The 27,007-nt window shown below is 40.7% G+C and overlaps 1 protein-coding gene across 1 annotated transcript in view; it reads right to left on the bottom strand.

The window, feature by feature from the left end:
* The window catches only part of BIRC6 (baculoviral IAP repeat containing 6), a gene marked incomplete at its 5' end in the record, with an annotated part of 326,913 nt that overhangs the window by 160,983 nt on the left and 138,923 nt on the right, over positions 1 to 27,007 (bottom strand). The window contains 12 exons of the mRNA XM_025197634.1: positions 2,951 to 3,126; positions 5,102 to 5,664; positions 13,025 to 13,152; positions 14,387 to 14,520; positions 15,725 to 15,835; positions 17,176 to 17,302; positions 18,660 to 18,814; positions 18,926 to 19,042; positions 19,664 to 19,817; positions 21,515 to 21,645; positions 23,768 to 23,923; positions 24,321 to 24,504. Coding sequence (XP_025053419.1) covers positions 2,951 to 3,126; positions 5,102 to 5,664; positions 13,025 to 13,152; positions 14,387 to 14,520; positions 15,725 to 15,835; positions 17,176 to 17,302; positions 18,660 to 18,814; positions 18,926 to 19,042; positions 19,664 to 19,817; positions 21,515 to 21,645; positions 23,768 to 23,923; positions 24,321 to 24,504 — 2,136 coding nt within the window. The remainder of the gene's footprint in view (positions 1 to 2,950; positions 3,127 to 5,101; positions 5,665 to 13,024; positions 13,153 to 14,386; positions 14,521 to 15,724; positions 15,836 to 17,175; positions 17,303 to 18,659; positions 18,815 to 18,925; positions 19,043 to 19,663; positions 19,818 to 21,514; positions 21,646 to 23,767; positions 23,924 to 24,320; positions 24,505 to 27,007) is intronic.

The raw sequence follows: 27,007 nt of genomic DNA, 5'->3' as shown, positions 1-27,007 counted from the left end.
GGGGGGGGGGGGGGGGGAGAAAATCAAGAATATATGGACACATTAAGTGGCCCTTCTCTGAAGGATAGTAGGTGGGTCCCTCAAAGTTAAATGAAAGTTCATTAGATAGGGAAGATGGGAGAAGGATGAAACACTGAAGGTTCTGTCTCACTAAGAGGAACCTAATTGCAAAGGACACCTCTTGCATCTGGTTGCACACAGACATGCTTCACTCACAGTGAAATACTGTAAGTAAGGCCAGGAAGATGGCAATGACAGGATCACACTAGGGACAGGAAGAATCAGAGGGCTCAGGATCAGCAATTAGGAAATGCTGTACTATTGTGGTGCTCCTGAAGCAGCTAGATAGGACTCAGCCTTGACTTTGGTAAATGGGAAGCTCACACAGGCAAACTGTCAAATTGGTGCGTGTTGCATAAACACTATTGTGGAGAACTATTAATGATACCCTCAAGTACATCACAAGAACCCAGTTACTGTAGACTGCAGTTCCTGCTGCTTAGGCAGAAAAATTATATATGGATGTACCTCAAAACTTTCTGGTGTCAGTGTTTGCATGACTCCATCCACTATTTATAAGATTTATATTAACAGATTCACAGATTAATAGACTGTAAGGCCAGAAGGGACCTCAGAAGATCATTGGGTAGGGCCCCCCACACCAAGCAGGAAAGATAACTGGGGTTACCACCTCTGGAGAGAGCTTATTCCACAGTCTGGACACCCTGACTGTGAAGAAGTTTTTCCTAATGTTGAGCCTGAATCGATCTTCCAGGAATTTGGCCTTTACTCCTGGTTTTCCCCTCGGGTGCCCTGGTGAACAGTTGCACACTGAGCCCTTGATGTACTCCCCTAGTGCAGTAGTAAGCTGCTACCAGGTCCCCTCCCAGTCTTCTTTTCTTCAGATTGAAGAGTCCCAGATCTCTCTGCCTTTCCTCATATGGCTTGCTGTGTACGACTCCGATCATACGGGTGGCTCTTCTTTGGACTCTCTCAAGCTTGTCCACATCTTTGTTAAAAGTGTGGTGCCCAGAACTGGAGGCAGTGCTCCAGCTGCAATCTCACCAATACTGAGTAGAGCGGAAGAATCACCTCCTTGGCTTTGCTGGAGATGCATCGATTGATGCATGTCAGAGTATTATTTACCCTACTGGCTACAGTATCGCACTGATGGCTCATATTCGTACTGTGGTCTATTATTACCCCCAGGTCCCTTTTATTCGTGGTGCTAGTCAGTTTGGTGCCACCAACCCTGTAGGTGTGTTGGGGGCTGCTCATCCTGAGGTGGAGCACTTTACATTTCTCATATGCTGCTGTTCCCAACAAAGGCTGAGGACAGCTTATAATGAGGCAAAAAATTATAGAAATGGAATAAAAATTTGGGTTTCACTGACCCCAGCAACTGTTGGATTGGCAAGCATCCAATGATTTGAAAACAAATTCCAATCCTACTAAACTAACATCTGACAATCAAAGAAGCCCTATGCTGATCCCCAACTAGGAAAAAGGACAGGCTTCTGATAACTCATATTATGAGTCAAGAAACTGTGAAGAATTGAAATGGGTAGCTTTCACAGGGTATCCACAGTGATCCAGAGATTACTGCCAAGAAACAAACCCTGCCCACTTGTTCCACATGCTGAGAAAAAACAACAACAAATAAACAAGCCCAGCCCCATTCTCTGGAGAATGCCTGAGACTCCAATCCTGAGAACATCCCTGGGCACTCTCCAGAAACTGACCATGTGGTATTTTCTGGCATGTGGTATAAACAGAGTGGGAAAGCCTCATTTCTCAGAAGTGGTCTCAGGATTGCTACAGACAAAACACAGACAGCCCCACAGTGTCCATGACAATGCTGAACTAGAAAAACACGTGCAGATTTCCTCAATGGTTAGAAGCATCTAAGGTCATGCAACTCCTCCACTGCATTAAGGGCTATAGAGGAAGTCAAGAAGGAGAAAGCAAGGTCTGAAACAGTTTTATCAGTGCTACAAGCAGTTACCAGCAAAAGTAATTCTGTCTCTTATTTGCTACTTAAAGCAGTGAAGTCAGTTGGAGATAATTTTACTGAGACTAAATATTGTTAACATGGTATGTATATTTGTAACAACTATATAAACAAACTGATTTATTTTCCATGGGCATAAAATGATTAAATATTTCCATATTTCAAATGGCTGAAAGCAGAGATGCTCAGTCTCTGGCTGGCGGGCCAAATCTGGCCTCTGGAACTATGCCTTCCAGCTCACAGGTTCCCCATGGGTTGGGAAATTTGGTGGCAGGGACGTAATGGAATCCCCACTGGGCTGGACCCAGCTCCACAGGCTTAGTGCTGCACAGCAGGATCAGGGCCAGGCCTACCGTCAGCCTGTCCAGAACTGGCCAGGCTGCTCCCACCCCTGACCCCACTCAACCCAGGATGCCCAGATTGGGGCCAGACAACACCTCCCCCCGGCCCCGCATACACACCTGGACTAGGTAGGGCTGCTCCCTGCTCATCCAGATCATGGCCAGGCTGCTCTCTGCCCCACCATGCACATCTATATTGGGGCTGCCCCTTGTCCATCCCCCATCCCCACCCAATATCAGGACCAGGACCAGGCTGCTTCCTACCTCTGCCCTCCCCCCGCCCACATCAGGGCTGCTCTATATCCCTCCCCTCCCAATCAACCCTACCCCCTACACATCCAGATCAGGGCTGGGCTGCTCCCTGTCTCCAAGGGCAGCCAAATCAGCACTGGCCTACGCACCCCCTCTATAGCCAGGTCAGGCCCCCACCATGCTGACCCCATGTTCCAAATGCATCCCACTGGCCAGATCCAACCCATGAATGGACCTGGCACTGCCCATCCGCCCCAAGGGACAAAAAGGTTGAGCCTGGCTGGTCTAAAATATTAGCCTAAAAAAATTACTCTTAAAATTACAAAGTAGACATAAGAGAATTTACCTGTCTCCCCATGTACCCACAGGCCATGTAGGTAAGAATCGGCTGAAGCATCACCTGTACTGTTGTGGCCTTTTTACTAAGTGTGGTTAATATTGTAAACAATCCATCTCCAACTGATATTGCATCTAAGCCACCATGAAAATTTTCATGCTTTGTGAGATGTAAACCACTTGCACCTGGAAAAGATCAACACACACAGTTCAAAGCCAAAGATGATGAAGTTCTATAAACCAGTATCAGAGGAATACAATTCATTAACCCTATTTAAATCTCCAATCATTTAACATTCTTAAGGTCCTTGTAAAATATGTATTACTGGCAAATAATGAACATTAAAGTTAGCAGGGGGTGTAAATTATTACTGGAGTTCCTACGCAAGTGTCAGATGCTTACATTACAAATAGGAAAGCATGATTCTTATATCAAACAGCCTAATCTAATTTTAGACGAGACATTACAAGTAAGGATAATCAAAACAAGGGAATGAAATAGGAAGTACAAAGGTCACAGCCTGCTCCTGCTAGCTAAAAACAGTTAACAAATGTCTAGGATTCTTTCCAAAAGATAATGTAAACAAGTTTATGCTGCTAAAAAGGATCCATAAATTTATTTTGCTATAAATTTGCAGCAGAGTAGTATCTCTTTGATCCGGAGTGGCATTTTATAGAAGATAAGTTACTGCTAGGTAAATTTCAAACCAGTTGTCCTTGACAAAAGCTGGTTCTGGGACTTGTCTTTGCTCTATAATAAAGTAGAGAGGGAAAAAAGGCTTTTATGATTTCTGGAATCAGAGGCTGGAACACGGCTAAGGAGAAAAGTTAAGACAGACTTTCCTGGGGTTAGGAAGTTTGGCTGAGTACAGTTTAGGGTGTGTATAGAAAACTGCCTTCTATTTGATCATATGCGTATTTCAGCTTCAATAGTAAGCAACTCAAATGAATTGGGTTATTTTTCTCCTTTTATGTGAGTGTGTGGGAGAGCTATTCCTCAGGGATGAGATGCCTTTTATGAGGGGTGATGACTCTGGGAAGTATTAGAATCTGATAAAGTACAAGGTAAAATATGTGGGCTTGAAAGAGTTTCTGGTACTGGTATAAGAGTTTGAGGTCAGGTAGACAAATCTATGGAGAGTAGATTTTTTTTTCTGTAAAAGAATGGAGGATGTACTAAAGAAGAGGGGAGTGTGTGTTGGGGGAGGGGGGACGAGAGGATAGCACATTTAAACTGTCTTTTGAAGTGCCCTAGAGGCTTATATTTCTGTACCCTAACTGTTGAAGCTACAGCAGTTTAACCATCTCTCTTATGGTAGTAACCCCCCCCCTTGCACTATTTATGTACAGGTTGACATATAATTAGACCCCCTTACAACCAGGCTATAGCTATGCAGTTTATTAACTTTAGCTGAAGTTATTAACTTATTTGCTGAAAAAGTTGTTTTCCTTAAAACTGCACCTGAATAAATTGGCTTGCTTTATAAATCAAAACAACACAGCATTTTTATAATTTATATTAATGGTATCAAGAGCCTGAATTAACTAGAGATAAATCAAAATAATGAAAAACAAAGTGTCACACAAGATGGGAAACACTTTAATCACCTATCTATCTCAAAGCTGGATTTCTCAAAGACTATCATGGTGCTGAATTAGGAAGACTTCCTTACAGACACAGTAGATACATGGATTGCTTGCTTAAATTTTGCCACTGGACCACAGGATATCAACAGTCCACTTCCATCGCTTTTCTAGAAAATGTTTTCAGCAACAATAGCATATACACCACCATGTTAAGTAGTTATCCATGGCAGGGGGCAGGGAGAAAGGGGGACATGGATGGCAGCAGGGGAGAGAAAGGAAGTGACCGAAACCAAGGAATAGAAGTTGGGTTAAAGACCTGGAAAGAAATCTCATTTTCAGTTGGAAAGTTCTTCTCTGGTTTTTGGTCAGGGGAATTCATTTGGGACACTACTCTTTTAGACAGTGAGAGAACCAAGTAAGGCTTGTATCGGTTAACTTCTTTCTCATTGCTATGGTACCTACATTTCTCCCCTCTCATGAGAAAACTAACAACAAAGCTTCTACCCTCTAAATATACAACACAATAACTCCATCCCTTTTTTAAAGGTCTATTACCTACTGGCAAAATACATACCAATTATCATGGCCATTGCACTGCTGTTACACTGCCCCAAAGCAGACAAAATCTGGCTCATTATTTGTTGGTTGGCTAATACCAAGTCTGCTACATATGCAGTTGATCCTTGAGTATTAGAAGCGTTTCCATTGCCATCCTTGCCTCCCGAAACCTTCTCTTCATCAGAAACGCTGTCTGTAGTACTGCTAGCCACTGGAACGCGAGCACTATATTCACGGTTACTTGAAAGTGGCAGTTGCACTAAAATGTTAACCAGCTTTAACAAATCAAACATAAGTTGATCCCTTGTCATCTCTCCACAAACTGCTTTGGCATCACCTGGACGGATAATATTGGCAAAGAGCCCTCCAAAACATGCTCGAGCACCCACTGAGCTGTCAGAGCCACTGCGAGACATCACTTTGTCTGAGCATGTAATGTAATGGTGCACCAGAAAGGTGATAGACTCAATGACTGCCGAAATAGTGCTAACTGACACTACTTCAAAATTCTGTTCCAGGGTAAATTCCAAGAGCTTTACTTGTGCGTCTAGAGGTCCTTGGCCTGTTTGAAAAGCACCCCTAAAGAAAATAAAAACAGAAAACATTTAAACAGACAAGTGGCAAGCTCATTTATGTTTTTAAACAGTGGCTCTCTTCAAAGGGCTTGCTTAAAGTACTAAAACTTTATTACCTGAAAATTTAGCAACTGTGAAAAAGCGTACATAGTAAGAACATGTATGTCATTTTATTTCCCTTAAGTTACAAAGATTCATTCGTATTTAATATCACATTCATCATTTCATGCTACTTTTGGAGTCTCCCTCTTCTAGCATTATGCTGATATAATCAGGGGAAGTCTGCGAACTACATGGCCAAAAGAACACTTAACTTGACAATATACTTTTGGTGTGGAGTTTTGTTTAATCACCACTTCCAGAAAATGTTGTAAGCTTGCAGAAAGTATCTTAATGGGAAAAAGCCCTTCAATATTTTTTAACCACTACTTGGGTTATTTTCACTCATTTCCTGACAGAAAATGCATGGATACACAAGCACATTATGACAAGGTAAACCTGGGGACAATAACTGTCCATGTATGCACTCAAGGCAATTTTTTAACATCCTTCACAGCATGTATATTGAAACAAATTACTATTATGCAGCTTTTATGCACAGCTTGGTGTTCTTTTTACCTGTAGTGCAATACCGTTATTCTGCATGCTTTCTTGGTGATAGTAAAATGGAGGAGGAGAAGGAAGAGATAGGGGCTCCATCACCTGTTAGTCCAAAAGCCTAGTGCTTACAGTATTTGCCCGGGGAACAGGAGACTTAGGTTCTAAGCCCCCCTTAACCACGTCTCCTACTTCCCAGCAAAGTGCTCTAAACAGCAGGCCATGAGGCAGGTGCTGCCCACAGCACCTTCCATCTTGCCTACTGAAGACAGCCTGCTGCACGTTGCATTTAATGGTCACTGGATAAAATTAATAAAACAGTATTGGGATAGCATCTGCCCCATGTGAAATACTGAAGACATACTGAAAAAGGAAGTCAGGAGAATTATTTCACTTTTCAAAAAGTTGCTTTGCTTCAACTCTGAGTACAATCTTCTGCTTACAGTTCTGGCTTACAGACTCATATGTTGCAATATCTGAAGTTAATTCGAAAGGGACTGATTACACTGATGGATTCAATTTGTGTTTGTAAATATATAACTAAGTTGGCCTACAAAAGGGATACATTTCAAATTATTAATATTCAAAGGTCATTTTTTTGCTAGTAATTATCTTTTGCTGCAGTCTTCTCTATTCCCATACTAATACTGAAGAATAGATAGTTTTATGGTGCCACCTACTGGAACATTAGGAAACATGGAACTGAAAAAGCTGACCTCTAATTATGACAGAATCATAGAAAATTAGTGTTGGACAGAACATCAGGAGGTCATCTAATTCTAGTCCAACTACCTGCTCAAAGCAGGACCACCCCCAACTATATCATCCTAGCCAAGAGTCTGTCTACTCGGGTCTTAAAACCATCCAAGGATAGAGATTCCACAACCTCTCTAGGTAGCCTGTTTGGGTGTTTTACTATACTCCTGGTGAGAGAGTTTTTTCTAATATCTAACCTAAACTTCCTTCCCTTGCTACAACTTGAGACCATTGCTCCTTGTGAAGGTCCTTGTATAAAAGCCCTGTTCAAGACCTACCACTTTCCAGCTAGAGAATCTACCAGAGCTCTGGCTAAAAGCAAAGACATAACAAGAGAAGTGAGTCGTAAGAGACAAACAGAATTTCCAACAAACAAATCTGCCTTTTTTCTTCTTTAAATCCATCTTTTCCAATCCTTCATCAGTGGAATAAAGGAGAGAGAGCTGAAGTTACAAGCTCAAGATGTGAATTCAGGCTATTATGTAGAGCTAGCAGAACCTGGTAGCCAAACGAGGCAAAGAGGTCTAGGACAGTGGTTCTCAACCTTTTTTTGTACCAGGGCCCATCTGTAAACATCAATGACCAGTCCCAACCCAGCACCCCACACTGCCAACCCACTGCCCCCCTGCCCTCAGCCCCGCAGTGTGTGGATGTTTGTGTGGCATGGGGAGGCCCCCCAAGCAGCTCCTTGCAAGCTGGAGCTCTGCCAGCCTGCAAGGGAAAAGCCATGGTTTCCCACGTTTTTCTTCTTTAAAGTAGAATCCATTTTTAAAGTTTGTTCATGGCCCTTTCATACACTCTTGCAACCCACTTTTGGGGACCCACAGGTTGAGAAACACTGGGCTAGGAGATGATGATATTACACACTCTAGAAACAAATACCACATAAGTGAGTAGTGAAGACCTTGAGCCAAATGGCATTTGCTTACATTAGGCAAGTTTTACCAGCTTAACCATAATGTGAGAAAGGAGCATCATCTAGCAACAGCTGCAGTGCAAGTCTTATGCTTGTGATAGCTTTCACAACACATTACTATTGCTTTTACTAAGTAACTGAAAATGTGGAATATAAAGTTTACAAATATACTCAACATACAACCAATGCAGCTTCTTTTCTCTGGTGTAGTAGAAACAGATAGTAGATTTCTCCAGGTGAATTCAACATTAAATTTAGGAATAAATTCCAATGCAAACCAAAACAAACTTTGAAGATAAGCTAGTGAGATGAGATTTCATCAATGTTGCTTGTCAGCCCAAGGTGAATACAGTGAGGAAGAGCAGCCTACTTTGAGGGTTAAATGGGGATGAAGGTCAAATTCCACAAAGAGATCACCAAAGAACTGCATCTTTTTTAGCGCTACTTGAAGTCCAACAGGAGAAAGGAAATCCAACACATCTTCAGACTGACAACAGGACAATCCTAACCCTGGGGCTAACTCAGGCAATAACTGTTTTCCAGACCAGAGGAATGACACATTCCCCTGCTGGCCTGACGGTAACTCCTCAAAGAGAGTCTTCTTTAAGAAACGAGTTTAGCAAGCAGAAGATAAAGATACTTGTAGAACAACAACCTTAAAGAGTAGTTACAGCACCTAAGAAAATATGCAGAAAAGGCTCAGTGCTGGACTCATCAAATCTGGGAAAAACAAAGGCAGGTTCACTAAGAATCCAGCAAAAAATGCACTTTGCCTTGCATGAACGTTTTCAGAACCTTAGGCAATAGACAAAAGTAAAGAAAAGAAAGATCCTGGATCTGCACTCCAATTCAAAGTGAAGTAAAACAAAGGTCAAGAAACTAACTACTTTCTGGGAAACAAAAGGAAAATACTGAGTTTCTGTGAGTGTGCTGTTACAGGCCTCAGGGAAAAAGGTAAATTTTTACTCAATTTGTCTGCAGCAACACTTTCAAACCGAAGGCATGCCAAGAGTTCTCACTGTCTTGAGTGGTTAACACAAAATACTGATGTTCTACTTGGTAGAGTGAACAAAGATGCAAGAAAAAAGTCCTCCTCAGTTCCTGTAGGCCAGCAGAGCAAAACAATAAGCCTTTTTTTTTTCCCATGGAAAATAAAATTCCAGCCTGAAAAACTCCCAAGATGCACCAACAGAACTTGACCCAAGAAATGGACTCCGTGAACAAGAAAGAACAAGTGAACGTAGGAGGAAGGGACAGGAAAACCTACCACCAAAACCAGAGTGCTACAAACACCAAAGGAACAGAAGTGTCTTCAGAGAGATGAGAAAGTGCTAGCAGCAAGAGAAGACTGCACATACAAAGATTCAGTCATATCTAATTTAATCCAATAAACTCCTACATGTTGCAAAAGTCTTAGAATTTTCCTGACTGGGGAAGTTGTGAAAGCCCTGACTAGGGATAATATACTTAGCAAGGAACAAAGCATGTCCTGGGAAATAAAAACCTTCTGCAAAGGGTAATCAAAGTTCCACCCAATCATGGGTATATCTTGGGAAAAAGTAGGTGGTAGTCCCAGCATTCCCTCTAAGCTGTGCGATATTTGCATCCGCGCCTGGCAGCACAGCATGTGTGTGCCTGCACGGCCGTGCACACCACACAGCTTAGAGGGAACACTGGGTGGGACTGGCCTCAACTTATTAGAAATCCATGCTGAAGCAGAACACCCTGCACCTGACTATTACTGCCAGGAAGTAGAGGTTATGTGAACAAGTGTGTAGCCTGGATCAGAAAGAGATTGTGTCCATTACTTACTAGGCAATCAACAGCAAAAGGATTTGCCAGACATCCTGGGGGACAGGACAAACCATGAAGCAGGATATGAAATTGAGACATGCTCCTGAGGGTAAACTTGCAGAAATCACTGTTGAGGTGAAAAGATACTCAGCTTTAACATTCCTTGACAGAGATGCACCATTTAAAGAATGGACAGGGGGACAGAACTTATTTTCATCTGGAACCCCCATTGGTTTGGCTGATCAAGGAAGTGCTTGAGCCCTTCCAAGTTCTTGAGCATGAGAAAAATACCAGGAATAAAATCCCAGGCAATATTTCTTAATGGCTCTTTCACCAAGCAAATATTGATATTAAACCACTTTGCAAGGCCTCAGACTCTTCATCTGCATCTCTATACCAGAGTCTCTGTGGGAGCCTTAATATATACCAGCAGTGATGATAACAGTATTATATAATACTTGCTAGAGAAGATCCATCATAAGTAAGTATGTACCCTAGATTCTTACTTATGGAAACAACCCCAGAACAACTAGAGTTTAGAGCTGGGAGATTCTGAATACCCATGTGGTTTGTGTATAATTTTTCTTGAAGAAGTTATCCCCTTTTCTTCTATTCAGTAAAAACTGTGAAGAATCAGATCCTCAGGATGACACCCTATTGACAAGTTGTAGCACGACTTAATGGATGCTGAGGATTCAGAGTACCAGTAAGACTCAACAAAAGCAAGCAGCAAAGGCTAAGAGCATGCAGCAGTTTCATAGGAGGAAGTGCTACTTGTCTGGTAGAGACCATGCAAACAGGCAAAACCTGACACTTCTTCAGAAGCTAAAGCAGCATTAAGTTAGCAGCCTCTGTAACTCACCGAGAGCTGAGGCCTTGAGATGCTACTTTGACACAGCTGAAATAAGGGAAACCCAACTAATATGGGAGTATTGTGGCAGGCAGAACAGAGCTGTAGAGATGTCTTTGCCATGAAAGGAAGAAACTTGCAAGGAAAATTTCTACTGAAGAATAGGAAAGTATCTTGCTCCATAAAAAAACCTGAGAGAAAAAAAACAAAGTGTCTACTGAAGAGAGCCTCAAGTTCCCTAGCTTAGAGCAGGGAAAATGAATGGAAAAGGTACCAAAAACATCTATAAAAGAAACCAAACTCATCCAGAGACTGAAACAAAGAATTCTAGTCCCTGCACTTCAAGGTTAGTGAGGGCGCTAAGGCCATAAGGTGAAAACACATGACCCCAGTCTTGAGAGACAGCATGAAAGAAAATTGATGGCATCAAAGATGCTTCCAGTTGCTCATGGGTAGCCAAGTAAATCTTTGCTAGGGGCATGGTGTGGGGAAAAAACAAAAAAATACCTCCCAGGAGGCAAATACTTTGTCAAGGGCAAGGAGAGAAGCCTTAAGTCTAGACACCATCAAAATATGGGAGACACTTCAGGGTCTGCCTAAGAGATGGGATGAAATTGAGCATAAAGGTCTCTAGAAAGATGAGAGCCTGATGTCAGTTTGGAGGTGGGGTGAAAAATAGGCCAGCTGGTATAAAATTCAAGAGGTGATAATTCTGTTCATACTGTGGGTGGAACTGCATATGTCTGAAGGAGTATCAGAGGCAAGAATTTCTTCAGGAGCTGGTAGAAAATCAGGCTGAAGGGGGGGGGGGGGGAGGAGAAAGGAAACCTGCCTGAAATAAATACCTACCAAAATGAGACTTGCTAGAACCAGGACCAGCTGAGAGACATCAGGTCCAAGAGCTTTTGGGCCTTGTGGAAACAAAAAATTACAAAAGAACTGGATAATCTCTGAAAGAGATGCAAACTACGAATGGGTCCAGAAACCAGCCAGGTATGAGTAGAGTAACAACCTATTTGAAGTAGGGGTGAAACTGGTCATCCTGCGACTTCTTTTGAGATGCTGAGTACTCTTGGAATGAATGACAAGGTGCAGCTGGGGACATCCCCTTGACCATCAGTGGAAGAAGTGTCGAGTCACAAAGCTTAGAGTTTTGCTTTCCACCCTCTCTCTTCCATTTAATGTAAAACTCTTACATTTAATTGCATCTGTGCTTGCTTTTCAACTTTCATTTCTGCTCATCACTTCTATTCTCTTTTGTTTGTACAAAGCACAGTGGAAGAAGGAAACAGCAGGAAAACAGAGGCAAATATTTAATACATCCCAGGGAGGGGATGTATTAAAACAAAGAAAACTGTGAAAAGGCTAATATATTGAAAGAAATGTCTTAATTCACTGCATCCCAAAAGATGGAGCCATAATGCTATCTATGTTCCTTAATCTGTTTTCACAGAACGAAGGGAGAGAGAAATACCACAAAATACAATAAAAAGTTAGCAATAGAATTTAAACAATAAGATGACAAAAAACAAGTCAATTCTTGTTTTGATCATCAGGCTATAGTTTGAACAGAATGTTTATGAATTTCTTTCTGTGGGCAACATACATGACCATGTTCTATAAAATAAGTTAGCTGCTTATTTAAATTAGTATTTGCTGATGAAACTGGATTAACAAACTATCAGAAATAATTACAGTAATATTAAATTGTATATTTTAAATATATAGCATCTATTTTATCAATGCTTACTCGAGAAGATTTAAATGGTAAGCATTAATCTATACTTAAATCATTTAAAAATATTTTTAAATGCTATATTTAACTCACATTTAACTCAAATTTCCATTATTTTGCACAGAACTTTGGTACCTTTAAGGGCATCAAAATGTGTGCGTTTGATTTTGTTTTAGAAGCACAAGCAGCAAGAAGTTAAATGAAGGTGCTGATATAAAATCATGTTCCATAGATCCTGTCTCAGCCACCTTTCCCAACCCATATTTAGAAAGCTTCTTGATAGATCTCTCAAATGAACATAATTTTTTATCTTGCTTCAACAATGAACAAGTCCCACAACTCAACTTCTATGGTGGCCATGCAGTCCAACCATCTAGTACTGAATACAGCATAGCTACCTGCACTCCCTCAGGTAAGGGCAGCTACTTCCAAGGGCACTGATACACATGCTCTACAGACATGCACTCCATGGATTGTACTTTTTACTAAGGGTACTATAAAGAGCTACTAAGAACACTAAACTGAGACAAATATGGTTAGATAGAACGATAGGTGTGGTTCCACAAATTCTTTTCAACTATGATTCAATTACTGTACATACTGAAACTAGATCAAGAGAAAATGGTCATATACTAGTTACAGGACCATTTATCTGTAGACTTAACGCAGCAAACTATTTGAGGTATTAAAGACAAAAGAAACAACTCAAAGATTACCTCTCTGTTGAAAGTATATGTATTAATTTTAATAAAAATTCACTGAACATCTGGGGACAAGTTGAAGAAAGGTGCACTTGCAATCGAGTGAGAAATTCTTGCATGGCTTGTGTAGCTGTTGGCCCAACCTGAAAAAAAGAGGGATTTAAGAAGTCTGTATACTAAAACAAAACTGGAATTTAATTAATATTTACTACAAAATGCTCTCTAAGAATGTTAACCCATTATAAAAAAAACTTTACAGTTTGCTTTCCAGGATGTTATAATGCATTATGTAATAATCTGGAAAGCCTGTTTATAATAATTTTATCATTAAAAATATAGTCAGAAATAAATGTATTGGCTGAAAAAAGATAAGACAAACAATGGGTTGCACCTGGGCCCATGGACCTCTCTACAGCTCCAGAAATTTGGCAGTGGGAGAGCAGTAGCACAGGTCCCCCACAACCAAATTTCCAGACCCTTGGGGACCCCCAGGTCCTGTGGGCTGAATCAGGTGCCAGATCCCTGTGCAGAGCCAGGCAGGGGCAGCACTCGACCCCTGGGGCCCAATCCTGGTGTGTAGGGACAGGAGGGGGATGATGCCATCCCCTAGGACCCAATCCTAGAGGGAGGGGTAGGAAGGACCAATGCCAGGCCCCGGTGGACTAATTCCAGCATGCAGGGGTGGTGCCAAGGCCTCTGATACTAATCCTGGGACACAGGGGCAGGAGGGAGCAGCACCAGGCCCCAGGGCTGGATCCAGCCTGCACACTGGCTTTGCTCCACTCATCTGGCCAACGGGGCCAAAAGGCTGAGGATCACTAGGCTAAACTGTCAATAAGTCACCTATCTATAAACATTAAAATTGTGAGTATTTATCTATGTGACTCACCATCACACTTAATATCGGGTTGTCCAACTTTTTAGTGGCCAGGGGACAAGCATCAGGAGGGGCTGCATACTGTGGGGGCCATGGCCCCTTCTCACTGGGCACCATGTGGGAGGCTTCCCTACCACTGGCGCATTATGCGTGTGGGCAGATGTCCTTTGCTTTCCATCCCCAACTGCAGCATATACGTGGGTGGGCAGCCCCGTTCCCACTGGGCGGCAGGTTCCCCTACTCCTGCACTGTGTCACAGGTCCCCCTGGCACTATAGACTGTGCTGAGCCCCACAAGGGAAGCAACAGTCAGGGGGAGCCAAGGTGCTGCAGATTAATCCTTGCAGGCTACATGTGGCTTATGAGCTACCTGTTGGACAGCCCTGTGTTTAATATTAAACAAATAAAGAAGGCACAAGCCAAGCACAGAATTAATTACTATATTAAGTATACAAAACCCTAAAATGGCGCTACCACTTTAATTGTAATTGGCAATATTACCTGTGGACTGTGTTGATTGGTTCCATGAGGACTTGTCCCTGAAAGAAATTTCACTAGAACATGAAGGAGGTTGGGATCTGACACCAACAGTTGGGCAGTACTTTCCTGAGCTCCCATGGCACTGCTAGGACCAGCTTAAAAAAAAAATAACAAAAAAAAATCCCAACATTTGTAGTTAAAAAAAAAAAATAGATGAAGACTAAATAATTAAATGAAGAAATTTCCAATTTGTACATATTATGCATTACTCGTTATATACAGTTACTCAAAAGAACAAGCTACTAAAAGCAACTTATCAATAACTGGAGTTCTACAAATACAAATCCCAAACACTTAAAGAAACATTTCATCCTGCTCCCTTACTTACTGAATTTACCCAGAGAATATTCTGAGGATATAAGAAAACCCACTTTAATTTTCTGGAGTCAGGGAAGTTGTTTTCCTCAATTATTTATGTTTCTCAGCAGTTTTTTTCTAGGATTAGTCACACTCATGAAGCACAGAATTTTTGGCCATTGCACACTTGTCAGAAGTGACAAAAACACTTTTGAAGACTCATCAGTGGGGACAAAAGATTCAGTAAATTTGAAGATAAATTGTTCTAAGGATTATGAGCAAAATCAGAATGCCTCATTTTGGTTCACTCTTGTTCCAAAATAAAGCTTAGTGAAAACTTATTATATTTAAATTAAATTTGAATGAAATTCCCTTGGCATTCACTTTGGTAGATGCAGTTTGGTAATACAATCCCTTTCGGACTGCATCCTCATAAGAAAGCATAAAAAAATACTGAAGTAGGAGGGGAGTGGGGGGTCATGCCACAACCCTGCAGCCAACCCACCACAGCCCAGTGGTTGAGAACCTCTGGCATAGGTGAGTCAAACTACATCTTCCTTTCTTATCAGTTATAATAAATTTGTCATCTACAACACCAAGCACTGTCAAGAGGGACTGAAGGGTGCAAATGATGAAACTTAGTGCGCCATTTTAATAATCAGAAGAAACAGAATCTGTTTCTCTCTCTCACTCAGCTGTTAGCTGTGATGTTTTAACAATAATAAAAATGAAGCCAAGAGTGCTAAATAGAGTGAGATAGTAAAACTTCAAAGAGCTGGGTAAGGTGAAGCAGTTTTCAGATATCCACTTATCAGATCACAACACCAAGTCATGCTTTTGTCCTACAAATGCCATCATTCATAGTATTAATTTTAAGTAATTATCTCCTGAAAGATCTCTTACACTTGTTTCTTAAAGAAAAGTTCATCCCCCTCCCCTTTGTAATGCAGTTCTCAGGCAGCATAAAGGCAACAATGGAAAAAAAACCCAAACAAAACTTACAGTTAAGCTGCATGTTCGTCATGAGAGTTAAGCTATGAAGCACAAGGCACCATGTCCGGAGTAAGGTATTAGGATACCATGCCAGGACTGACAGAAAACTAGTTACAGATGCTGAAAAGAAGAACACATTTGTTTTTTCAAAGTACTGACACTCAAAGTTATAATGAGTTATAAAAAAAAGCGCAGTACTTTAAGTTGATCATATTTCTTTTGCTGTTGCTCCAGTGAACTGAGTAATAAACTTTCACTAATATACCTTTACATAAATTAACATAAGCAGAATGTTTCATGATACCAACATAAAATCTCTCATAAATACAGGTGACTCATGAAAAACGTATCTACTTTTTTTAAATGCAGGGAATACCTTACAGAATTCTACAACTAACAGTTCAGAGAAATGTATTTTCACTGTTGTAGTCTGAAACACCTTAAACCATAACAGCAGAATATTGTGGGGTTTATTTGGGGGGGAGGGGGCAGAAGGGGGAAGAGAAAGGTGGTATAGGTAAAAAGGTAAAATTGGCATGCACTTCAAGGCAAGGCATGCCTTTGTAGCAGGATGCTACAGAGCTGAGGCATCAAAATCTACCAGACTGTGGAACAGTTAAGTGTGGGACTATTCTCTGGTCACAGAAAATTCTGTAGCCTTACTAACACTCTAAGCCTGAAACAAATCAAAGAGCCTTCCTGTCTGAAAGCTGAAGATTTTTGCCCCCAAAAAGATCCTCCCAGACAGTGCACAGCGCCCTGCTGAGCTGTGCTGCACCTGCAGGTGCCAAGCACCGGGGGGGGAGGGGAGAAGAGAATCCGAATCTCCCCCAAATTGATTTGGGGGCTTTGAATTAGATTTGGACCTTTTAATGGGTCTCCCGATTCGATTCAGATGTCGAATCGGGCTGAATCTCCTACAAATCAAATCGGCGACCGAAGCTTCGCATAGCCCTACTACTTACCCCAACATAAAAGAGGGAGGGTAAATTTCCAGCATGCCAGGTGTTCTGTAGTAACACCCAGAATACACGTTCTTATCTGGTGGGTAGATAAGTAGTAAACCATAGTAGCTTAGCTCTCAATAATACTGTTCTTATTTAACTGCTCGATAAGTAGTTGATCTGCCCATAGCCATTCATTATCTGCCTCTGACTGGCAGGTGAGACTAAGGCAGCCCTTCACAAAACACAAGGGGAGACAAAACCTTAGCACATAAGCACGCTAATTCTGAGGATTTATCTTGAGAATTCTTTCACCACTGGCAGAATGATTTCAACCGATCTAAAATCCAAAACACTAATGGTTAAAAAAGAAATAAGGATTCTCTGATAGAGACTGTTTTTACCATCAGTTTCAGTACGAGTAAAGTTAAATCAATACCAAACACTTTTACAAATCCCACAAGGAGCTGTCTGCATGCTTACGCTCCCACTGACTCCCAGTCTAGAATGCTTTACCTTGATTCAAAGAAATTACAGGTATCTGGTTAGCATTGTATAGGAAAATATCAGCGCCGTTATCTTTACTCCCAGAGGAACTAGAATTCAGGCTTAATGTGAGCCATAACTGTAGAAGGGATTCGAGCTGAAAAAGATAAATACCATATCAATTAAAATTGACATGTACTTCAAAAATGTGTTGAAGCGTGAGAAAATGATTATTTTAGTTTTAAAGAGCATCATTTATCTTATTTACATTTTCAACTGTTGTTGCTTCAGTGGCAAGCATGCTCAAACAATCCTGCCTTCAAACCACTTTGAAACTTCTGACACTCAGTGTGTACATCAAATTAAAAATTCAGTCAGCACAGTACAAAAATACTTTTGCTGTACTCTGGCAACAGCACTTCTTATCATTAAGACTTAGTTTCGTCTCAAGTCTCTCTCACAAAAAAAGAGTTAAGCATGTAGCCTAAAAGCTCCTTAATCTTTTAAAATGTCTACAGCAGAGACTGCTGTATGTAAGCTTTGTAGAACGTCTCTATGAATACAGCCATTTATAAAATGATTGCAAAGCTATATCAGTGAAAAGTATTTTGGATGAAATGTGTAAAAGGATAGGGGAGCCACACAAAATTTATTTAGACACCACAACTATGGCCACAAACAGGAATTCATTTTGGAGTGCTATGAATTTCTCTAAAATCCCAACCAGGAAACTTCACAGGCATTTCCCCAGCCAGGGGGATCTAGAGGGCTCCACCATAGGCGATTCCAGCCCGTAGCCTATTCTCTGACAGCCTGTCCTCTCCCTTGCCTGGAGATAAAGCTGGGGGTAAAATGGGTAAAGCTGTCAACTGACAGCTTTAAAAACAGCAGCTGCCACAGGCAGCCCCAGGAGAATGTATCCAATCACACCAATCAGTTGACTGCCACAACGGAAGGGGAAGTGGGGGGGCATTCTCCCACGGCATAAACCTTCCCAGTTCTCTTCATGGTAGAAGATCTCCTGCTCTGTGCACCCCTTTGGGCTGACCTGAAGCAGTGAAAGTGGTGGCTGCAGTAGTAAGGCTGAGGGAGGCTTGCTTGATGCTATGAGAGAATGCCCCTGCCTCCCTCCACACTACTCTAGGTCAGCAGGGGAAGTGCAAAGGAAGGCATGGCCATTCTCCCATGCTGGGGATGCATTCAGGGAGAGTGTCCTTTGAAGGACTGTGTCCCCCTGCTCCCACCAATTGGCTGATCTGGGAATGGGGATGGTGAGGGAGGGGTAATTTTAAAACAGGATCCCCCCGCAGGGCTCTCTGAGCAGGCTATCAGAGAACCAATGCTGTTCCTCCTTCCCTCTCAGAGGGAGGAAGTGCAGAGCACTGTGAGATACTGGGCATTTTCTTTTAAAAGTCTTCTTTTAGCAGTAAAAATATAGGCAAATATATATTTTATTTAATTAAAAAAAAATAAGTACTGTATTATCTAGCTTCTGAAAGTTCACCATTCTGTACCTGCACATGATGGACTTGTAGCATGGAAAAAAGTTTGTTGAAGCACGCACTCAACATCGGTATGGAGGACAACTGTACAATCAGCTGATTGTTCTGGTTAGCAGCATGTAATCCCCTTAGCAATGAATCGTCTGTTCCACTGGGAGACTGAGTTACTTAAAAGGGGAAAAAAAAAAGTGTCTCTTACTTTAATATGAAGCATACATAGAAATACAAAGTAGCATGGCCACCCAGTAAATAAAAAAGCTTTAGCAATATATAGTTACATGTAGGAGATGTATTTGTTAATGCTTGCAAAATGGAATCTGCTTCTAGAGTAGACATCATTTTCAACATCAGCTCTGCTTGCTGTTCAAGTCCAACTTCTAGACGGGCATCTAAAGCTATGGAAAACACCACAAAAGGCAACATTTGAATTCTATCAAACACTTAGATTACAAGTTCACACAAAAATATTGCTCCATCTGTTGTTATAGGAATACAAGTTACCTTTTCAACAACAAAACTGACAACATCTCGTTTCTGATTATAATTGGTGGGGATTTATTTGTGCCAGTGGTTCTCAATCTTTTGAACCTGAAGCACCCCTTGGTACACGAGGTACCCCTGGGAAAATATCAGCTTAGTTTTCATTCTATTTTTAACTACAGAAAAATAGGAAAGCAATTCTTCTGTTGCAAAGAACTCAAAGACCACAGCAAGTCAGAATGTTTTTCAACACTGTGAATTCTTATTTGACAACTCTGGTTTTATCTTGTCAATCATATTTGCACACCTAGCAATGTTAACATTGTGTGGTACCCCATGGCACGCTTGGAAAGATCTCAAAGTACCACAGTACACTGGTCGAGAATCACTGATGTATGCTGCATACTTACAACTGCACCCCAAAGAAAATAGTTTTTGCTCAAATCCATTCCTGTTGTCATTCACTACTACTTCAACAAACTACTCCAAGGGAGGGAAGTAACACAACAGAACTTCAAAAAAAACCTACTGCTTACCTTGAGAGATTGATACGCTTACGGTCTGTGACCCATTCTTCTCTGTGGTTACTGGTGGTTTTGCAACAGGTATTCCAACACCTCCAATATAAGGGTTGTAGTTGTAGGTGCCATAGTCAGCACCCCAGTAGTCATACCATGTGCTGCTTATAGGCTTTACCAAATGAGAGAATAAAATTAATAATTTTCAGACTGTACAAATAGAAAGTATCAAAGTTCTCTCAAGTAGTTTACACTTTAAGTTAAACCAGCATACAAGAAACAAATAGTAGGGCTCTCCAACACAAACTAGAAAGTTGCAAAAGACTCAGGCAAAGATTTAAAAAAAAATGGTAAAGCCAATAAGAACTGCTGGATACATAGCACTTGAGGGGAGAAGAGAGTGCCAGGGCACTTGTTTAGGTGCCTATATAAAGATTCTGAAACGTAACTTCAGACATTCATCTTTAAAAAACCTTGGCATCAAGTTTTACCTTTAAGCAGTGAAATTCATTTGATCCACACAGACCCAGACACTATACTATTACTTCAAAATCAGATACACAGTATTACACAAGATATTCTAATATATGATTTCTTAAATATATAAGGGAAAGTTGTCATTAATGTATTTGTAGTAAAGTAGTACCCTGAAGTCTCAACTGAAGTTGCATGTTTGTGTGTGGGGAGGCGTTTCACTGTTAGTACCAGTTTAGACAATCTCTGCCCCAATAATTTATTAAACAATAAGAAGCAAGAGGAATGAGGATGAGGGAAACAGTAATAAAAGCATGCATTAATGTGAGTTGTGTGTATACAGAACTTAAATGGTGAGAATCTATCACCAGTTGAAAATTGATTGTAAACAGCATAACAGAAATGGGTCTTGAGGATGAATCTGAACAACAGGATAGCAGTTTTATGGACCAGTTTTGGAAGGGCATCCTATACACAAGGCCATCGGAAAGTATAAATATGCCTGTGAAAAGTGGACATATGGGTGAAAAGGGCTGGCAACATTAGGAGAATGAAGGGAAATAGGCCACATACAACATCAGTCAAGTAAAGAGTGGTTTGTTTGTGTGGGGAGGTGGAGAAGTTGTAACAGCACCTAAGTGATTGGAAAGAAAAGTGATGAAGGTGTAGAATTCAAACAGAATGAGAGCTTAAACTGAGTACTGGGAACACTGGGTAAGATAACAGGCTACTAATCCAGTAGTGTGGCCTGAGAGGAAAAATATTACAAATGCTATGGAGGAATTACCAACAATATTAAAAAAAATAAACAAACTTCATTATAATTGTAATAATTAAATACATTACGTTTATACATCATCTAAAAATTGCTTCAATTCATCCAGTTTAATCACGGTTAGCTTCCCCTCATTGTCAAATGCTGAAATAAGGTATCAAAATATTTTAACATTTTTCCCTATTCAGTAGACAAAAAGACCAACACTAACTGATGTAAAGATATTGTGTCGGCAGGTCCGGACTTATAGCTACTGCTAAAAAAGTGCTCTTAACTACTGTAAATACATCTCCTAAATTTCCTGCTTATGTGTGAATAAGGCTACAGATAAATCAAGGGAAGCAAACGAAACTTTAATGCTGCGGTCTAGTTAAATTTTTAAAAATGCGCTTCCATCGTCTTTACCGTTTATTTAATATAGATAGTCATTAAGTATTTTATTGTCTTAAATTATATATGTGAATAACTTAATCTTAAATATGAATGTTTGTGATATGAACAAATTACATGTTTTAGTATTCAACTAGTGCAGGTCTAATGATGTTAAATATTACTAGAAAGAAGAAGGGCTGTATTATTTTGCAAGTATGTGTTATTTCAAAAACTCACGTGTGCCATACCTTGAAGACTTTGGTTGCATAATCTTTCTCCAAATCCATATCTAAAGGATCTATGTCATTTTCCATCAGGTCTTGCAGCATATCAAGGTCAATTTCTTTATCTTTCTCCAAAGACGACAGAGGCGGAGCACCTTCGGATGATTAAAATAGCTTTAATATTGTGACATACATAATGTAAAATTTGGCTAAATTGCACTTACCATGCAATTTTCAGGCTGCTCATATATTTTCTAATGGCAAATCATGGCCGAGTGAGAACACAATTTGATTCTTTAAAGTTTACAAATATTTACTACTTTTAAATAATCTGAAAAATAATTACCGATGCTGCCCATGTCTTAGCAGTAAATTAATTGTCCTATTATGGTTACCAAAACGCCTGTACCAGTTTATTTATTTTTTTTAAACTGAAAATCATAAACAACAACTCATGGAATAATATTTTTAACTATTTCGTTCAAAATTTTCTTTTAAGTTACAAGACAATTACTGAATTTTAAGAAAGATTTGGAGCAAGGCAGCAAGTAAAAGAATGCTAACATGAAACAATTTTAATATATGCAAGTACAGAATGAAAAACATTTGTTTTTATGAGATGCCAATGGAGAAACCTAATTGTTCAGCCACAACCCTTATTTTTACATGGGTTTAGGTTAAAGGCAATTTACAAAAACAAAAAATTCTCTCCAAATAAAAATTAACCCTTTACAAAAATTGAACTGAAGTGGTTGGAAAGTCAAGCTTTGCTAGCTGGAGAACGATAGGTGCAGCTTTGGAGCTCCCTTTGCCCCCAGGTCAGCTGGGGATAACTACAGTGAAGGGGGGAAGGAGCTGAGGGTGAACATGCTGCTGGGCATGGAGGGAAAAGGGAGAGTACCAAGGGTAGGGAGAGATTTTTTATTTGATTTGAGGATGTAAAACAAAGTCCCAGCTACTGCTTCTGCAGCATGGTCTGCCCACTCTAGTGAGGTGGGGGAAGCTGAGAACAGGACATGGTGCAGCCACCCTTGTAGTGCCAGTCGCTGCTTCTGCACCCTCCTTTACAAGATCTTGGATCCGTCTTTGAAAGGCTATTATAGGTTTTGTGCAGTGCTATGCTTAAGTACAGTGAGTAATAAACAACTGGTCTTCGTGTTTCTTTGTGAGTTAAACTGCTGACTTTGAAAGTTGCTGTGCTCCTAGTAAGAGCCAAAGAAAAGTAAAACATTTTACCACAATTAAATTATGTTCTACCCCAACACTGTTCAATCTTAGTTTGTATGCAGAAATGCTAAAGGGAACAGCCCCTAGAAACCAGCAGGACTGCTGTTTTGTTTTTTGGCTCATTAAAGCTAACTGATGTAGTTATTAAGTGTTAAACAAATGGAAACATGATTCTTCAAAACACAACATGCCTACAAAATTAACAGATCTTAAGTGCAATTACAGACAGTGCTAAGGGTGCAAACACATTTAGTACACCATGTTTCTAGATATTCCTTTTACTGTGACACTACCAAAGTTCTGAAGCTGTATTGCATAAAAATGCAAATTTTCAGGCTTACTTTTCATGTCATCTTAGTTCAAAACACTGTGAGAGCTGTCAGTATCAATAAGCTCACTGCAGCTGCATTGAATATAATGATTTTTAAAAAATTATTTTAAACACTAGTTATCTGGGTGATAATTACAAAACAATATCTACTGAGCAAATTTACATACGGGAAGCTTAAACACTTAAGGGCACATCCAGCATGCACTGCTGAAAAGCAGAGCCTGGATGTGTGCGGCCGGTCAGGCTCCACGCGGCAGAATCACCACGACTGCAGCCCCAGAAGGCCCCCAGGACTCCAGGTAAGGCTGGTGGGTCCAACACAGTGCTGTCCCCAGCCTCCTCTACCCAATCTGGGGTAACCTGCTGTGTGCCAAAGCAGGTGTGGCACAGGCATTCCCTGGAAACATGTAGCTGCTAGTTGTCCCCAGGGAACCAAACATCCATGCACATCTGGATGCTCCCTAAAAGTTTTAAGACTTTCTCTTGTTAAATGCAACCTGCAGGACAACATATATACCCAGACTTGAAAGGAATGAGCTGAAAAACGTTAGCATACAATTATCTAAAGTACGGAGTTACTGTGCGTTACATAATGGAAAGCTTTTATGAATTCAGACTTATTCATAGTAATTCTAGATGACAGAAATCAATAATTTAGAAATGTTAACAGACCAAATATAAATTAACGGCTTCTAAATTATTTTCATATCAGTGTTTACCTGTTATGTCAGGTGTCAAAGGCTCATCTATTGTTTCCACTAACTGTACTGCTGACTGCTGAAGAGAATCATCAGAATCTCCAGCTGAAGCTCCTGCATCTTCTCCCATGGCTCCTTCTTCCATTGCTTCTGCTGCTATTGGTGCCAATAGCTCTCCTATTGAAATCAAGCAGACAGCTTCTTTACCAGATCAACTTGTATTTTGCCCATATTAATTAAAATCTGACTATATGATCAAAATATCCCACTGCTTATTCATGTTACCTTGGGGCCTGATTTGCAGATCAACTTTTAGTATTGTCTGAAAACTACTGTCCTGTTGAATGTTTGAGATGTACAAAATCACTACTTGTGCTGGTAAATTAAGGCCAAAATATTTTAAGTTAAACAATAAAAAAATTTAATGTTAATACTAACATGGTTGTTTCTTTGCAAATTCTACTATTAAGCGTAATCACATTAGCATATATATTGAACTGTTTTTGTATTAAAAGAAACCAATACTTAAGAAAAGGATTCCAGTTTAATATATACTGGAAAAAATGCAAGTCACCTGCTAGAATATCCTGTAGCATACACGTCAGAGAATACTGAGCCCATGCTCCTCCCCAAGAGATATCGCCTCTGTTGAAATCAGTCCCAACCAAAAGCAGTAACAGTCTTTCCAGCTGCGTTTCATTTACAATCTCACACAAATGAATTGTTGGCCTTGTAGCATTAGCAATTCTAGCAAGAACCTACATGAATTAAAAAATACAATTAAGCTCAATTAAAAAAAAAAAACCCAACAAAAAACCACAAAAAACCAAAAAGAAAAAAATCCCATCCTCTACAACTATACACATACATTATACTACCCAAAGTTTTAGGATATTTATGTGCACTTACAAAAATTTGGTATCATACCAATAAGCATCTCGCCCTCAAATAATTTTTCTAAAATGAAAGTGGCAAATTTGTATCATTTTGTCATTTATCTTTCCATTTTATTGTTTGAGGTATCAGTTCTGGTTTGTCCTCCACTTTCTCACAGTGTCCAACACAGAGTAAAGTATTATGCTCTGGTTCTACTCCCAATTTCCCACTGTGTGGGTGAATTTACCAATTTGTAAAAGAATAGGGCTTACACAGAAATACAGGACCCGTGAATCCCTCTAATTCCATAGAAAAGGCCCAGTAAATGTGCGTGTCTGCGTAAATGTGCATGTGTAGTGTCTCCCTCCCTGAAGTTGCAAGGAAACACTAAATTTTTATTGGTAGACTTACTTAATAGATTTTTTTTTTTTTTTACTTTCTTTTTAAAAATAATTGTTTAGGTGGACCTGTAAAAGGCTGTAGTAAAAGCAGCACAAAACTTCCTGGTTGCCATAGACAGGAAGACTAGGTTCATCTCAAAGGTAATTCGGTAATAACATTTCTCATTTTGGATCTAGTCTTACCCTCCCATTTGAGATATATGGGATGATGCAAGATGCTACTTAAAAAAAGAAAGCTAAGAAGTGATTAATGAAGAAAGTTCTCCCTAGTTTATAATCAGCAATATTAAACTATCTAATTTAGAATCCAGGGAGAATATTTTTGCCAAGGGATATTTCTGCGGAGGAACAAAATGCATTAATCAGCATGCAACAGTCCTTTAATCACAGGACCATATAGGAGTTTATGGACTTGTGGTAGATGCCACATAAGAGTGAGAATGGATTGCTCTTTGACCTACTGGAGATCAGAATACAACTACATTGCAGCTACACCACTTTACCCACTTAGTTATAGACTGATTTGGCAAATTTCATACCCAAGTAAATCATCCAGAAGAATCTTAGCAGCAGCTTTCACTCTAGTGTCCTTATCTAGTTCTGCTCCAGCAAAAGGAATTTCTCATACCATTTACAGACAAAGGTTAGTTGCTACAGCACTCAACTGGGTTCAAGCAATGGCATAGCGAGGGAGAGGGTGACAGAGGCAACTGCGGTGGGGGCTGACTTAAGGGAGGGAGCAACTGTGGCTGACAGCTACGAGTTCACATTCACAATCACGAACTGCAAGTCGCTACTTCCGGTTTACCCCAGACACTCAGGCGCCTCCATACACTGGTAGGGCTCAGGATGACTTGGATTCAATGCTCAGCTGTGCCACAAACATAGTTTTACCCTAGAACACTGATGCTCAACCTTTTAGCCCCACAAGCCAGATAAGTGGTATAGGGCAGGTCTGCAGGCTGGATCAAGACTCGAGGCCCCAGCATTGCACCCCTCCTGTGCCTATTCACTGAGATTGGGCTCCAAGACCCTGATACCACCCACTATTCCCAGAACTGGGCCCTGGAGGCCCAGTATCACCCCCTCCCATCTGGATTAGGATCTGGGGCCCAGTGCTACCCCCACCCAGACCTGCACACTGGTTTCAGGCATCTGATCCAAGCACACAGGGCCTGAGGTTCTCCATGAGTCTAGAAATTTGGCAGCAAGGGAGTGGTGACACTGCTTCCCTGCTGCCAAATTTAGAAGCCTGTGGGGAGCCCCATAAGCTGGATCATGACACTACAGGTTGGAGCTGGCCCATGGGCCAGGGGTTGAATACCCCTGCTTTAGACCAGCCATTTTAACCTCTTTGTCTGTTCCCCACCTATAAGTTAGATTTTATCTTAAACACATGTACAAGACTGGGAATCAGTAAAAGAACTAGGTGCATGGGAGAAGAGATTGGTACTGCTGAATAAAGGAGTCGTAAGAGAGAGAACTTGTAGTTTCTCTTTGAACTTTAAGACCAGGAAAAAAGCAATGTTTTTTTCCCCCCACAGCCAGCCATTATCAAGTTTATTTGCAATGGAATACTACTAAGTTAATGTGTCTAGTAACCAAATTAGTTGCTATTATGGTAATTCCTGAGATCACAGGTCCATAATGCCACAGCTCTCACTGCAAGAGATTTTTAAATTTGGTATTGATTGGACTTAAACATGATCCTGAGGGTCAATGCTGTCTAGATTGCTAGAACCATTATGTCCTTAGTGCAATGAAGCACTTGGTCGCTAGTATGGCTATAGGACAGGAGTAGGCAACGTTTTTTGGCTGGAGTACCAAAAAACAATACCTATACCTTGGAAGGTGCTGGAGTGCTGGCATGGCAGAAAAACAAAATGAGGGCAAGGGGTACATGGCAGGATGCCCTGCTTGTGCCCCTTGCCCCTCACCCAAAGCCCCTGCCCCCCAGCCCTGCCGCCCCATGGCCCTCAGCCCT

This window comes from Alligator sinensis, unplaced genomic scaffold (assembly GCF_000455745.1).
Source record: "Alligator sinensis unplaced genomic scaffold, ASM45574v1 scaffold489_1, whole genome shotgun sequence".
Lineage (NCBI taxonomy): Eukaryota > Metazoa > Chordata > Crocodylia > Alligatoridae > Alligator > Alligator sinensis.
This window is presented reverse-complemented; position numbering and strand designations above follow the sequence as displayed.